At 54.3% G+C, this 16157-nt stretch overlaps 1 protein-coding gene and 1 non-coding gene across 2 annotated transcripts; one reads left to right on the forward strand and one right to left on the reverse strand.

Moving 5' to 3' along the window:
• Nucleotides 1–929: 929 nt before the first annotated feature.
• GAL3ST1 (galactose-3-O-sulfotransferase 1) lies at nt 930–3256 on the reverse strand. Its single transcript, XM_055550189.1, has 2 exons — nt 3123–3256; nt 930–2333 (listed from the first exon to the last, which is right to left on the reverse strand). The coding sequence occupies exons 1-2, from the start codon at nt 3251–3253 to the stop codon at nt 1193–1195; spliced, it is 1272 nt and encodes a 423-aa protein (XP_055406164.1). The 5' UTR covers nt 3254–3256; the 3' UTR covers nt 930–1192.
• An 11181-nt stretch (nt 3257–14437) lies between these two features.
• Nucleotides 14438–14509, forward strand: TRNAS-GGA (transfer RNA serine (anticodon GGA)). Its single transcript has one exon. It is a non-coding gene; the product is annotated as a tRNA-Ser (tRNA).
• The last annotated feature ends 1648 nt before the right edge of the window (nt 14510–16157 follow it).

A 16157-nucleotide genomic window follows, 5' to 3' on the forward strand; every position in this document is an offset into this window, starting at 1 on the left:
ACCTTTTTTTTTTTTTTTTTTTTTGGATAATTGAACCCTAGGATGGGAGGGGGAAATCCAGGACCGAGGGAGGCTTGGAGCACAAGCAGAGGATGAGGCAGCCTGGAGAGGTCAGTGGGGGAGAGGGAGCCGGCAGGGACAGGGTGAACAGACATTGGCTGTGGAAAGGGTTTGGGATCCTGGGGAGATGGTTTAGTACCGGGCTCTGATTCATCCTGCAACGTAAATCTCAAGCAATTCGTTCTGTTTTCAGAAGGTCAGTCCCACATGCGTATATGGGATGGCGACTGCGCCTATCTCAAAGGGTTATTGTGAGGACTGATGAGATTGGGGGAGGAGCCCTTAGCCTGGGTCCAGGGCCTGCTAAGTGCTCCTCACCTCCCTGTAACTCTCATGCACACACACACACACCCACACGATCTTCTAGGTCTTGGGACCTCACAGGAGTCCTTCAAACACAAAGGGCTTCAGCATGTGATAGATACACACCAAACTCTGCCCCACCCCTGGGCTCTGAACCCCTGAACTCTGTCCACAAGTGCCCACTGCACTCCCTTGCTAATGCTAAGTCACTTCAGTCGTGTCCGACTCTGTGCGACCCCATAGACAGCAGCCCACCAGGCTTCCCCGTCCCTGGGACTCTCCAGGCAAAAACACCAGAGTGGGTTGCCATTTCCTTCTCCAATGCATGAAAGTGAAAAGTGAAAGTGAAGTCGCTCAGTTGTGTCTGACCCTCAGTGACCCCATGGACTGCAGCCTTCCAGGCTCCTCCATCCATGGGATTTTCCAGGCAAGCGTACTGCACTCCCTTTGGGTCCCCCAATCCCCACCAATCACACGCCCCCCCCCCCACACACACACCAGGGCCGCGCCAGTCAGCACCACTGAGGCTGATTAACAAAAACACATCAAAGTCGTTTACTTCTGAAGTCTCCCATTTAAGGGGAGCCAGAAAATAGAACATTCTTTTTGGGTGGAGGGTAGGGGGATTTAATTTAAAAAAAAAAAACAACTCTAATTAGTCAAATACTGATCTCAGTTAGGCCCTGTGTGCCGTGGGCCCAGTCCTTGGCTGGTTGCACCCCTGTGAACAGCCCCACCTCACCCCAGGAACTGGGGTGGCACCAAGAGGGGCTGCAGGGGGATGGCCGGCAGGACCCCCGCCGGGCCCTCCTCGGCGGGGGCCCCGGCGTCACCACCGCAGGAAGTCCCGGATGAACTTCCAGAGCTTGGTGATCCACAGGTTGGCGCCCAGGTCCATCAGGTACTGGATCTCCGGCGTGAGCATGCGCCGGCAGAGCTGCGCATGCCGCTGCCCGATGCTCTTCTTGAGGTTGTAGCCCAGGATGGACTTGGCGCCCAGCGGCTGCCAGGGCTGCATGGCCGAGTCCTGGATGGCCGCCGCGTCCACCGCGCGGCCGCCGTCGATGCAGATGCGGCGCATGCGCTCGTTGGCGCGCCGCAGGGCGGCCACCTCGCGAGCCATGCGCTCGCGCCCGAAGGCCTCCACCTTGCGCCAGAAGCTGGCGTTGAAGTGGCGGTAGAGGCGCGCGTCCAGCACGTTCCAGGCCGTGGCGCGCCGGTACAGCTCGCCCGAGAGGCGCGGCACGGCCGAGGCGCGGCGGGCGTTGAGCTTGAAGTAGAGCACGTCCTCCAGCTCCCAGCACAGCAGGTCCTTGAGCAGCACGAGCGACTCGTCGAAGTACTCCTGCAGCAGCACCAGGTGGAAGCGGCGCTCCACCTCCAGGATGTGCTCCTGCACCTGCGGGCTGCCGGGGTCCAGGTCGCTGTCGTAGCCCAGGTCGAAGAAGAGCAGGTTGCGGAGGTAGTGGGCGTTGTAGCCGCGGGGGTCGTAGTAGCGGTCGGGGTCCTGCAGGAACTCGGCCAGCTTGTCGCGGCCCGAGAGCTTCCACGTGAAGGGCACCACGGAGCCGAAGTAGTGGAAGGAGGACTCGAAGAGGCGGGCGGGGTCGCGGAGCACGGTGATGAAGGTGGCGTTGGGCGCCACCAGGCCCCGCACCTCGTCGTAGTGGAAGCGCATGTGGTTGCAGATGATGTTGAAGCAGGCCCCGGGCCGGTAGTCCTGCACCAGGCTGCGCGCGAAGAAGGCGGGGTAGTCGAAGTCGTTGCGGCCGTTGGGGAAGGCGAACTTGAGCCCGTGCTTCTGGCCGAAGCGGAACAGGATGTTGAGCAGCGTGCTGCTGGCCGTCTTGTGCGTCTTCATGAACACGATGTCCCGCCGCGGCTGGCAGCCTCCCGCCCAGCCATTGGCCGAGGTGGGAGCCACTGGCTCACTCGAGGCCGGGGAGCAGGATGCTGCGCCCTCGGGGGTCCTGCTGGGGATGGAGGGGTGGCAGAGCCTCAGGATTCGGCCTGCCGGCCCCTCCACCCCAGGTCTACAGAGCAGCTGGCTGGGAGGGAGGGGGGAGGGGGGTACCCCAGGGACTCGCCATGGTCAGGGAGCCGGGGGACCAGATGGGCCTGTGTTCCAGGTTGCAAGGCTTAGGTCAATGGTTTGGCCTATCTGGCCTTACTTTCCTCTTCTGTGAAATGGGGACAGTAACCCTCTTTGTGGTGTTGCTGTGAGGACAAGAACAAGTCTCATTCGTGGCCACTGTGATGTACATTTATCATGAGTTCGTATTAGGCTGGACCACATGAAACCCTGCATGCAAAAATGGGCATTTCCTCTAGTTCGACTTAATACCTCCAACTAAGGGCACAGGCTTGGGTAGGTGATCAGCCCAATGGGGAGGCAGGATGACCTCATGGTTAGGAGCCAGGCTTGGAGGCAGGCAGACCGCAGTTTGAATCCAGGCCTGTGCCAGCCGAGTGCTCTTGGACTGGGCATCCCCACCTCCCGGCCCTGCTGGAGCCCACCGTGCAGAGGCTGATATTTTATTCTTACGCTCCATGTCCGGCTCTGTTAGCACACCCACTTCACAGATGAGGACACCGAGGCTCAGGGTTCCACAGTGAGTTCCCTGCCTTCAGTGGAACTTCTACCCCGAATAGCATGATGCAGGTCACAGGGTGGCGACCCAGGAGGTAGCCCTTGTCATAAGAGTAGGAGCCAACCCTCTGCTACCCCCAGCCCTCAGCTGCCCAGCAGGGCCACTCACGTGGAAGCCAGGCCAGTGTACAGCGGGGGCACGGCATAGGAGTACAGCAGTAGCAGGAAGCTGGTGAAGAGTGCTCCCAGCACCAGCCCCTTGGCCATGGACTCCCAGCGCTTCTTCTGTGGCAGCGGCATCTCAGACACCTGCAAGGGGTGGGTGGGGGTGCAGAACAGGGCACGTGTTAGGAGACCGGCCCCAGGGAGCCCTCACCACCATCCCCGGCTTGGCTGGCTTGAGAGGCAGCTTTTAAATTTGGGACCTGCCTTCGCCAGCTCTGTGGCCACCCCCACTTCTGCAGTCCAGATAAGGACAGCATCTGGGCTGCAGATGGACACGGTGGACAAAGCCAACACCAAGAAAGGCTGGGGCAAGCGGCAGGGGAAGGCTCTGCTGCCTGGGTCAGTTTTCATTTGTGAGCTGAGGGGTGGGTATGTGGGTGTTATCTGTTTTATTTATTTGTAGACCTTTCTGGGCTTCATAATGAAATCGTCTAAATAAAACAAGGGAAAGAAGACCCTTTCCTAGTGCCCTGTACCCCCAGGCCTGGGCCAGGGGTATCTACAGAGAGGGCCCTGGGGCCTGAGTCTCTCATCTTTCTGAAGGTTCAGCCAACCTGCCTGGCCCCCCTGCCACCCTTCCCAGCCGTCCAGTGAGTGGCTGAGCTCCTTGTCTCTCCACACTGGCTCCTGTTCCCATGGGGTCTGTAGGGGACCAGGTGGAGAAACTGAGGCTCAGAGGGAGGAAGGAGAAGACTCAGATCACACAGGCCTCTGCCCACATTTCTGCCTCTTCTCCAGCTGCTGGCAGGCTGGGTCAACCAGGTTAAGTCTGAATTGCAGGTGAACCACAAATGTTTTCAGTTATCTGTATGTCCCAAATAGTGCCTAAGATAAACTTATACTAAAAATTATTCCGTATTTCTCTGAATATCAGATTTAACTAGATGTCCGGGGGCCGGATGAGTGCTCCAGCTCTCAGCAGGGAACCGCTGGACTGTGTCTACAGGGGGCACCTGTGCGCCTTGAGACCAGTCTGTGACCTCAGGCTGAGTAGCAGGCAGCCCAGGAGCTGGAGCAGCCCATTCACCCTGAAATTCTCCCTTGGTCACAGCCTTTTTCAGCAGCAGCCTGGTCTTACTTTTCAGTCCCTGGTGGCTCAAGACAGTAAAGCGTCTGCCTGAAATGCAGGAGACCAGGGTTCGATCCCAGGGTTGGGAAGATCCCCTGGAGAAGGAAATGGCAACCCACTCCAGTGCCCTTGCCTGGAAAATCCCATGAACGAAGGAGTCTGGTAGGCTACAGTCCATGCGGTCATAAAGAATCGGACACGACTGAGTGACTTCACTTCACTTTTCACTTTCCTGGTTTTTCATTTGGGGGCTAGCTTCTAGGTCAGACTGTGGTGACCCTGTCAGCAGGGGGCTGCGGCCTGAGCTGAAATGGGGGCTGTTCAGGCAGAGCTGTGCGGGTCCAGGACAGAGCTGGGACTCAGGGACCTTCTCATGGCCCCTTAGCTGCAAAGCCAACGTCCCAAACTTTCCATTCCGGGCTGCACTGGGCCCCGGGTGCTGGAGGCCAGGAGAGGCCATCCATGCCGCCCGCGATCACACACACGGCACGTCACCACTGACCCTGGGGCCAGAGGCCAGCCGGCCAGCCTGGAGGAGAACCCCTGGGAGAGTGACCGGAGGCACCCACAAACCTTTCCCAGAGAAGGGGCATTCCAGGCCTACCTGACCAGTCCCTCAGTCCCCCGCTGATCATCTAGAAAGTGCTCTCACAGGAAAGGACTAGCCGGAGGGAACCTGGCTTCCCTGGTGACAAGGACATATCTCTGTCCACTCTCAGGTGGGCAAGGTAGACAGGGTCGGGAGGGAAGGAGAGTGTTTCCGGAGGGTTTTCCTTTCAAAGGAAGACTGCAGAAACCCTGCCAGTTCTAACTCTTCTTCAGAAAGACTTGGGGAAAGTCACCCAAGTAAGGGTGTTCACAGCAGTTTGGTCCGAAAAAAAGAAACCACGTCAGTGTCCATCAGCAGGGAATTCACTGCACAAACCAAGGCCCATTCCCAAACCAAGGCATCTGTACCTGCTTTAACAGAAAAAAAGAAAAGAAAAAAAGAAAAACAAGGTGGAGCTGAATGGACTGGCTCAAAAACACACCATGACCTACTAACATGAAAAAGAAGTTCTGGTACAGCATGCCACCAAATCCATATAGGTGATGGTAAATACACACAGACCCAGTTAGAAACCCCTGGAGGGGCGTCTTCTAGGTTTTAACAGTGGTATCCTCTGCATAGCTAGGGAAGGGGTATATGAGCAAATACTCTTCTATATTTGGCATTTCTGTAAGGGTTGGATTTCTTGATTAAAGAGAATATATTACTTTTTAATCAGAAAAAGGCAATAACGTGTATTTACTATATTTAAAGAATAGATAAAGCTTGCAAGGTGGGGAAAGTCAGCTCGCGATGGTCTGGTCACAGAGAGGCCTAGGGGAGGGAGGCTGACCCGGGAGCCCCAGGCCCGGGTTTCCATCACAGGAACCTTCGGAGCCCCAGTCTCTCATCTGTAAAATGGGGAAGCTGGCAGTGCTAGCTCTCTCCCTGCCCCGCCCCAGAGATGGACCAGGCAAAGTGACTGGCACATAGTTGCCGCTCAAAGAGAGTGGGAACCTGCTCAAAGTCCTGTCCTTGTCATCGTCGGGGTGGGTCCCCCTTGCCAACCAAGCGCAAATCTGCCCCCCACCTCAAGCGCCCCCACGGGCCTCCTGTTCCTTGGGGTCCCACAGGGCAGTCCTGGGCTGGGCCAGAACCTCAGACTCGAGCCCAAGCCCTGAGTGGGGCCCTGGGCCTCGGTTTCTGACTTTCAAATGTTGGGGGGGTTTGGATTGCTGCCCTCCGACTCACTCCCCCCAGGGCCCACCCCTGTCTCAGGAGCCCACTCACCAGGGCACCTTCCGGAACTCAGGGGAGGCTGCTGGTGAGGCTCTGGGAGAGGTCAGGCAGCAGGGGGCAGACCAGCCTCCCAGGACCACCAATCAGGCTCTGCCTGGCCCCGCCCAGGCCCACCCTCTGACCCCCATCAGGGCTTTCCCTCATTCATTAGTTCATTTTCCACTCTGGCTTCCCCAAAACAGCAGGGCCCTGACCTGCCATGTGCTGGGCCCTGGGCCCTCGCCACCCTCTGGGTTCACGTCTGAGCCCCTCTAGGAGCCAGACCCTGGGACGGGGGCTTCTCCAGAGTGTCTTACTTACTCTCCACCCAGCTGTCCTTGGAGGCAGACCCCACTATCACCCCTATTTTGCAGATGGGGAAACTGAGGCTCTGGGTCGCAAAGCAGGGGGCAGAACTGGGATTCGAGCTGTGATCTGTTGGCTTGCAATGTGCATCTTCCCGGCTGTCCGTGGCAGCTGCTGCCCAACGTGCCACGGGCCCAGCCCCAGCCCGAGGGGAAAGGGTGTGCTCAGCTGGACCTCACAGAAGGCCGAGGCTTGCAGGCAGCTGACAGTCCCAGGTCTGAGGCCATGAGGTGGTGGTGGCGGCTTAGTCGCTCAGTCGTGTCCAGCTCTTTGCGACCCCGTGGACTGTAGCCTGCCAGACTCCTCTGTCCGTGGCATTTTCCAGGCAAGAATACTGGAGTGGGTTGCCATTTCCTCCTCCAGGGCATCTTCACCTCTCAGGGATCGAACCCATGTCTCCTGGCCGGCAGATTCTTTACCACTCAACCATCAGGGAAGCCTAAGGCCTTTGCGGTACCGAGGACAATCGCAGCACGGCCCAAGCCTCCAAGCCTCCAAGCCTCCATCTTGGAAAACGGTGCCTCCGGAAGGCTGAGGCTCAGAGAGGGCAGAGCCCCCATCAAGGTCACACAGCATAGCAGTGGCAAAGACAGGACTAGAGCCTGAGTCTCCCTCCTCTGCTATGGTGGAACAGTCCCAGGCACTCAGGGCAGACCGTCCCCCTCCCCACCCCACCCCCTCTATTCCTGTCCTCCTGGGTTACCCCAGCCAGATTGCCCTCCATGTGTGCCGACAGCTGGCTCCCAGCCAGACCCAGCACTCCTCCTGTTCAGCTGGACCAGCAGACTCCAGGGAACGAAGGGGAAACGGGGCTCATCCTCTGCAGCATCTACACAAGGACCCCAAGCCCAGGATGGTGAGCCTTCCAGCCTAGGACGCCACCAGCAGGCAGGCCTCCATCCCAGGGCATCCTGCTCCCCCAGGGCCATGCGCAGGGCAGAGGAAGACACTCACCTGGGGCCAGGTCTGGCTGCCCCTTCCCTCTCCCTGCCTGAGCCACATCTGACTCCCAGGCTGCCTCTGAGGTCACTGGGAAACCGGAACGCTCCAATGACACCCAGGAGTGTGCTGGCTGGCTCCCTCTTGCTCCAGCGGCCGTGAATATTCATGAGTTCCCTCCCTGGGGAGAGCAGGTGGCGTATCCCTGTAGTATCCCTGTACACTGTGGGTGCTGCCCTGGCCCTCTGCCCCCTGGGTGGTCCCCCCCGACCCTCTCTGGACCTCAGCAGCCCGGCAGCTCCTCCGACCAAGGGCTCAGCAAGGTCCCCGGTGTCCTTGGCCCAAGGACACAGGCAGCCGCAGAGCCCTGCAGAGAGCCTGGGACTGGCTTGAAGGCCATGGGAGGGACATGAAGGCAGGTGAGCGGGGAAGCTAATTGCTTCTCCAATCACATCTCATGTTAAGTCTCAAAGCTGCCCTCTGAGTCAGATACTACTGTTAGCCACTCCCCAGGTAAAGAAACCCAGGCTCAGAGAGGTGAATTCACCTGTCCAAGGTCACACAATTAGCCATGAGCAGACAGAACCAGAGTCAAAACACGGACTTACCAAACTCTAGGTCTTCGAGATGCCCAAGGCACGACCGGAGACCAAGGTTGGTCTAAAAGCTGGGAGAGCCCAGAGAGCCAGGACCTCAACCTGGACGGTCCCCTGGAGGCAAAGTACCTGAGCAGGACTGGGAGGACGAGTCTGATGAGACTTCACCTCTCTGAGCTCCAGGTTCTTCATCAAAAAGGTACAGAAATGCTGCCTCTCCTGCCTCCACCCCCGGTGAGGTGGTGGCACAGGACACCCCTGGATCAGCCTCCAGGGATCTGGGCTGATCAGAGATGCAGATCCTTCCCAAAGTCTCTGTAGGAACAGGTGGGTCTAGGGGCCCTCGGGCTCAGCCCAGGCACTGGAATCTCTCATCCTTGCTCAGCGTTGCTCATGGACAGAGGGTGCCCAGAAAAGCCTCCCCCCTACACCCCACCAAATCCTTCCTTCAACACTGATGCCCAGAGCCCCACCATGGCCCATGCATGGGGCTTTAGGGACCGAAGTATCACCAGCAATTGATAATAATCACTACTGTGACAGGCAGTGATGCCATAGCGAGCACTTTCATAAACCGAGCAGCTGCCAGTGCCTCCGAAGGAGCGGCAGGCATCTGACCCTGTGTGCTCAGCGTTCTTTCCCCCAGAGCCCCGCCCAGCTTCCACGGAACAGGGGAAGCCCAGAGTCCTCCTCTCCCTGGGGGCTGAGTCAAGTCCAGGGCTGGCATCAAACAGCAGACACGGAGGTTTAGGAGTGTGGACTCTGGACCAGAGTCTAGTCTTGTGCTCGGGACTCGCCATGCATCACGCACCCTCATAACCTTTGCAGGGAGCCCTCTTTATCCCCCACTGTACTGTAGATGAGAAAGCTGAGGTGCAAGGAGTGGAAGTGACAAGCCCAGAGTCGGGAGGTAGGGGGGCAGATGTAAGATCCTCGTCCAGGTGGGAGTGGAGCGCAAGCTTTTGAGCAAGAAGTGAAATTGTGAGAGGAGTGGGAATCTAGTAAGAAGAGCCATGTAAATATTTTATTTACACACACATGTATCAGTAACATAGAGTTTCGGGAAAATTAAAGCACTGCAAGTTTGGGAACTTCCCTGGTGGTCCAGCGGCAAAGAGGATACACTCCCAGTGCATGGGGCCCAGGTTCGACCCCTGGTCAGGGAACTAGATCCCGCATGCTATAACCAGAGATCCCATATGCCACAGTTAAGACCTGGTGCAGCCAAGTGAACTTTTTTTTTTAACCTGAAATTTTCATATTTCTAAATATTGTTCTTGTCCTAGAGGATTGAGGCCAAGCATAAGGGAAAATCTACTCATTGCTTCTGCTCTTAATATTTCTACTTGGAATTTGATCACTGCATTTTCTCTTTGACCACAACACTGCTCTAGTAGCCAATGTATACAGTGCATTGTATAATTTGATTCAATTAATTTGGTTCAACTAATTTTCATACTGTTCTTTATTAGCCGGCCTTTAGCTGGGGTTCGATGTCCACAAGCACTTACCATACAAAAACTTCATTTTAGAATGGCGAATGATCACCCGATAAGAGTTTTGTTAGGAAAATTATTTGAGAATGATAGAAGATGCCTAAGGAAACTTCTGATCCAGTGATGCTCAAAGGAACAGACTATAAAATAAATTGGGAGAGATAGAGGGAAATTTCAGTGTAGTATAACCTAGACTTCTACTTTTTTATTATATATTCATTTATATCCAGAAAAACAAAGATGAAATTCCCTCTCGTCAACACCAGTTCATTTTATATGCAATTTTGGTTCCAGAAGTGTACATTTTCCTCTCCCATAAAATTAGTCTAGAGGCTACACATGAAAACAAGTTACTAGTAGCCAGTTTTTCAGTTATAAGTGACCCACAACTTAAAACTCACTGCAATAGAGACATAACAGTCCGAACAGCTTCCTATCTGCCAGCCCTTTTATTAAGGCTTCGTAAACAGTGAACGGTATGCGTGCACGTGTTTAGTCACTCAGTCATGTCCGACTCTCTGCGACCCTTCGACCTGTAGCCTGCCAGGCTCTTCTGTCCGTGGGACTTTTCAGGCGAGAATACTGGAGTGGGTTGCCATTTCCCTCTCCAGCGGATCTTCCCGACCCAAGGATCAAACCCACACCTTTTCTTTCTGCTGCATTGCAGGCGGATTCTTTACCCACTGAGCCATGGTATAGGATATCGAAAAACCAACAAGCGCTGATTCAAAGTAAATTCGTCTTTTAATTACAACACGATAACAGGTCAAGAGAGTGTAACATCTGAGACAAGGGTAACTCAATAGAACAATAGCATCTTGATGTAGTAATTAAGAAATATGACTCCATGGCTGTCATGGACATGTCAAGCACTTTGGATCTTTTTATTGCTTTTATAAAAAACTACAATACAAAACACTACTCTGATTGGTGCTATGTTTGGTAAGCAGTTAGCGTATTAAAAAGCAGATATACTAGATATGCTAGATAAGCAGATATGTTAGATAGCATATTGAAAAGCAGAGACATTACTTTGCCAACAAAGGTCCGTCTAGTCAAGGCTATGGTTTTTCCAGTAGTCATGTATGGATGGGAGAGTTGGACTGTGAAGGAAGCTGAGTACCGAAGAATTGATGTTTTGAACTGTGGTGTTGGAGAAGACTCTTGAGAGTCCCTTGGACTGCAAGGAGATCCAGCCAGTCCATCGTAAAGGAGATCAGTCCTGAATATTCATTGGAAGGACTGATGTTGAAGCTGAAATCCAATACTTGGCCACCTGATGTAAAGAACTGACTTGAAAAGACTGATTTGAAAAGACCTTGATGCTGGGAAAGATTGAAGGTGGGAGAAGGGGATGACAGAGGATGAGATGGTTGGATGGCATCACTGACTCAATGGACATGAGTTTGAGTAAACTCTGGCAGTTGGTGATGGACAGGGAGGCCTGGCGTGCTGCGGTCCATGGGGTCGCAAAGAGTCAGACACGACTGAGCGACTGGACTGGACTGAACTGAACTGAACTGGTAAGCAGTTTGGGGAAGTATGAAGAAAAGACATGAATAAAAGCATTTTCTAAAGTGAGAGATGTTTGGGATTAGAAGATGCGAGCTATTATATATAGAATGGATGAACATCAAGGTCCTGCTGTATAGCACAGGGAGCTATAGTCCATGTTCTGTAATAAACCATAATGGAAAATATATATATATATATAATGGAAAAAGAATATATATGTGTGTGTGTGTGTGTGTGTATAACTGAATCACCTTTCTGTACACCAGGAACTAACACAACCTTGTAAATCAACTATACTTCAATAAAATAAATTTTAAAAAGAACAGCTGCACGGAGCCAAGCCTTCCCTGTGCGAGTGTTGATTGCAGGCGCTGTGCCTCAGCCTTGCCAGAGGGGCTCTTCCCCAGGTGTCAGTGGCACTGACTCTGGTTGGTTCTGCCCCCATGCGAAATTTCTTTTTTGTATGATTTTATTTGTTTCTTTTCGGCCGTGCTGGGTCTTTGTGGCCGCGTGGGCTTTTCTCTAGCTGCGGCAAGCCAGGGCCGCTCTCTAGTTGGGGCCCACGGGCTTCTCTTTGAGGCGGAGCACAGGCTCCAGGGCATGCGGGCTTCAGTAGTTGCAGCACGTGGGCTCAGTAGCTGCGGTTCCCAGACTCGAGAGCACAGGCTCAACAGCTGTGGCCCAGGAGCTTAGCTGCTGCATGGCATGTGGGATCCTCCCGGGCCAGGGATCGAACCCGTGTCTCCTGCATCGGCAGGTGGATTCTCCACCACTGAGCCAGCAGCACAGGTGTTCTGCAGGTATTGACTGAGCACCTGTACAGCGCCCAGCACTGGGGTGCAGGCTGCCCAGCGCATGGAGCCCAGGCTTTCAGGGCTGGGGCGAGAGAGGTGCAGGCAGACAGCTGCGGGTGCTCTGATGGAGACACACAGGCAGAGCTTCCTGGTGCAGAGAACACACCGGATCCAGCCTGGAGGGACGGGAGCGGGGGTGGCCAGGGAGAACTTCCTGGGGTATGGGACTCTGTTGGCAGAAGCTGCTGCATGCTTTACTATTTCCAAAGGCAGTTAGTTCCCTTTCTCCTTGGGGTAGTGGCTAAACTGCCTTTCCCATCCTTTCTTCCAGCTCAGTGTTCTCATGGGACTGAATTCTGGCCAATGGAATATGAGCAAAATGACAGCTGGTGAGGTTAAGTGGGCCAATCTCTGTGATCTCCTTTCCCACCTGCTAGGTGAGTGGGTCTGGAGATGGGCAAGGCCAGGAGGCGGGAGGAACCCGGATCTCTGCATTTCTGATCATGAAACGTCTGATTAAATTCAGGAAAATGACAACAAAACTGCCATTATGTTAATAAGCCTTTTAAAACGTGGGACTTGGGACTCCCGTGGCAGACCAGTGGTTAAGACTCCGATCCCTATGCTGGGGACCCAGGTTCGATTCCTGGTCAGGGAACTAGATCCCACAGGCCGCAACTAAGACTTCACACGCTGCAATCAAAGACCCCCGCATGCCACAAGAAGATCAGAAATCCTGCAAGCAGTCGGTACAGCCAAAACACAAACAAAACCAACTTGGGGCTTATCTGTTTCAGCAGCTAGCATTAACTAATACAGAATAAGTCGGACAGAGAGAAAAGCATGTGCAAAGGCCCAGGGCAAATGAGAAGCTAACAAACGGCTAGCCTGGCTGGGAATGTCCAGTACATGTGCCTGTCAGAGGTTGGGTGCGTGAGCAAGAAGACCAGCAGCACAGCCAGAATGGGGGCAGGGGCAGGCAGGACACGCACGGCCTCGGGAAGTGTGCTAAGGAATCTGGCTTGGATCCTGTGGGCAGGAGGACACCCTTAAGCCCTAGGAGGGTCTTCAGCAGAGGAGTGAGGAGATGAGGCTCCCATCAGGCTGCCGGATGAAGAATGAGCGGTGGAGGTGGGAAGGAGTGGGAGAAGCAGGCACACCTAGATGGTGGTGGTCACGGCTGTGCAGATGTGAAGGGACCTGGACCAGGGAGAAGTCTGGGGATGGACTGGAACCCCCCGTAGATCATGGCATGGACAGCATTCGGTAGGTGAGGGGTGTGAAGGTGGGGGGAAAAATTCCTGCTGGAGGTGACTGGCTGGCTGGGAGCGGAGCTAGTCCCTGAGAAGGGGAGGCTAAGAGAGGGGCGGGTTTAGTATTGGGGTTAGGGGTACAATGTCAGTTTCAGTTTAGGATACATTGAGTCTGGGGGATGTACTGGGTGCCTGTAGAATGTGCAAAGTGCAAGAGGAACCTCTGCTTTGAGTGCAAGAGAGAGATCTCGGGCGAGAGAGGCTGGGGGCCATGGGGACAGAGGTGGGAACTGAGGCCAGAAGAGGAGATGGGGTCACCAGGGAAAATGTGAGGAAGGAGAAGAACTCTGCACTTATGGGAACAGGGAGGGGAAGAGCCCCCTGCCCCCAAGGAGATAAGGGGCCTCCAAAGCCATGGTCTACAGAACATTTTGTAGAAGCACTGACCTCTGAACCCATTCCCCCACCGATGGGCATCACCGTGTGTTCAGTGGGTATACAGGAACAGGGACGTGGCAGAGGGAGGGTGGCCTAGAGCTAGCTGTTTCCTGTGGTTGGAAGGGAATCTCACAGGGTCACGGGAGGAGATTTTAAGAGGAGAGCAGAAAGACTCTCCCTACAGTGCTCGTACATACAGTGTCTGTACACGTGTGCTAAGTCGCTTCGGTCATGTCCAACTCTGTGACCCCATGGACTGTAGCCTGCCAGGCAGCTCTGTCCATGGGATTCTCCAGGCAAGGACACTGGCGTGGGTTGCCGTGTCCTCCTCCAGGGGAGCTTCCCGACCCAGGGATCGAACCCCGGTCTCTTACGTCTCCTGCCCAGGCAGGCGGATTCTTTACCCCTAGCACCACCAGGGAAGCCCCACTCAGGATGCGTATTTGACAGCAAATACCGTAGTTCTAAAAGTGTCCAGCCTCCGACCCAGCACTTCCACCTATGGGAATTTGTTCAAAGAGGACAAACAAGAGATCTGACACAGAGCACAAGGAAGGCCATTGCAGTGGTGTTTAGCAAAGGAGCAAAACAGAGACAACCTCAGTGTCCAACAGGAGGGGATGGTTGAACATACCATGTGACAGGGACTTCCCTGGTGCTCCAGCGGTTGAGAATCTGCCTTACAATACGGGGGATGCAGGTTTGATCCCTGGCCGGGGAACTAAGCCCAGGAGCAGGGAAACTAAGTACACAGGCTCTGAGCCCCCGTGCTCTACACCCTGTGTGCCACGAGTCGAGAGAAGCCCACACACTGCGGCAAAGATCTGCATGCCACAGTTAAGGCTCGCCACCACCTAAATGAAGACATATTTTACAGAATATATTATGTGACATACATCCAATGATCCCATATGTATTCATGAAAATGATGTATGTAACATATAATAAAGTGAAAAAAAAAATACATAGCTACACACGTATAAGCTTCCCTGGTGGCTCAGAGGTTAAAGCGTCTGCCTGGAATGCGGGAGACCCGGGTTCGATCCCTGGGTTGGGAAGATCTCCTGGAGAAGGAAATGGCAACCCACTCCAGTACTCTTGCCTGGAGAATCCCATGGAGGGAGGAGCCTGGTAGGCTACAGTCCATGGGGTCGCAGAGAGTCGGACACGACTGAGCGACTTCACTTTCACTTTCACACACACATAATATTCACACACAGATAATTTTGTTTTTACAAAGAGTCTGTATTACTCTGGAAAAAACATGAAAAATAACAATATTTCCATTTTGAAAAACTGCCGTCTGGCTGGAGGAGGAGGGAACCGTGGCTAGTCTGAACCATGCCTCACCTCGCTGTGTGACCTCGGTAGGCAGGCTTCCCTCTCTGAACCTCAGTGTCCAAAAGCAGGGGAGAAGCAGCAAGGGTCTGGGACAGAGAAGAAGCTGGAAAGTCTGAGCCACACAGTTGAAGGGGCAGATGGAAAGGTTGGCTCTCCATCCAGGAGCGCTGGGGGACTGACTTGCGAGAATCTGAAAGCTTCCTCTCTGAGACTCTCTGTAGTGGAGTGCTGGAGTAGAGAAGGGGAAGCTCACCAGAGAGACATTTCAACTTGCAGAACCACCTCTGAATGTGTCAAGGAGCCCTGACGGCTTGCTCCTACCGCCCCCACCTGGCTGGGGGGATGGCTGCAGCTAGGTGGGGGGTCTGGCAGCTGACTAAGAAGAGGTCAGTGTACTTTGATGACTCAGAAGATTTTCTGATCTTGCAGAGTCTCCTGTTTCCATGACTCCTAATGGTAACCACACCTGCAACCTCAACAGATAACCTTTGGTGTCACCTGCTAGCTTTGCGACGTTGGGCATTCTGAGGCTCTGCCCATAGGTCTTCCGACGTTGCTTTATCCAGACAAGCTCACCAACCCTCCTGATGACAGATTTGAGTCGCCCCAAAACAGCCCTAACTGAAGAGTAGCGCAGCACGGGTTAACCCAGCGGTCAGTCCCTTCTGTGTCAGCTTCAGAACTCCTGAGAACTCCAGAGGTGAGTGTGTGGGCATTGGCAGTACCACCCTCTGTACCTTCTAGAGTGACTGAAACGTTTCTTTAAAAGATATGTCATGCATTTATTTGCATAACAATATGTAAAATATAAAGGTTTTTCAAAAGGAGCTGAGCAGTTGCTAGGTACAATGCCCTGGATCTGCCTGCCTGCCTCGCTAATCCTGGAGAAGTTTGGCTAGAAATCTGGCTCCACCACTCCCCAGCTGGGCCACCTTGGGCAGGTGACCTCCCCTCTCTGAACGTAGGTTTTCTACCAAATGGGGATACCACGACCTTCCATGAGGATCAAACGGGATGGGGCATGCAGAGCCCTTTGCACACACCTCGGATTATTATCCTGACCCTTCTAGACCCAACAGGCAGGAGAGGCAGCACCCACCAATGCGGTCTCCTGGGGCCACCCTCCCCACTCCAGCACCCACATCCCTCCCATGCTCCAGAGCCAAGGTCCCCACGTCCCAGATTTCACATCTGAGAAAACCAAGGCACAGAGAGGGAAGGACTTGCCTGGAGTCCCATGGCAAGTCTGGGCATTACTGGGATCAATATTACTGGGGGTGCCCAAGCCACACCTCATCGCTGCCCTGGGGCTGGCGGGCAGGAGAGAGGTTTCCTCTGGACCCCCATTTCCTCTGAACCATCGCT

Source organism: Bubalus kerabau, chromosome 16 (assembly GCF_029407905.1).
Source record: "Bubalus kerabau isolate K-KA32 ecotype Philippines breed swamp buffalo chromosome 16, PCC_UOA_SB_1v2, whole genome shotgun sequence".
NCBI lineage: Eukaryota > Metazoa > Chordata > Mammalia > Artiodactyla > Bovidae > Bubalus > Bubalus kerabau.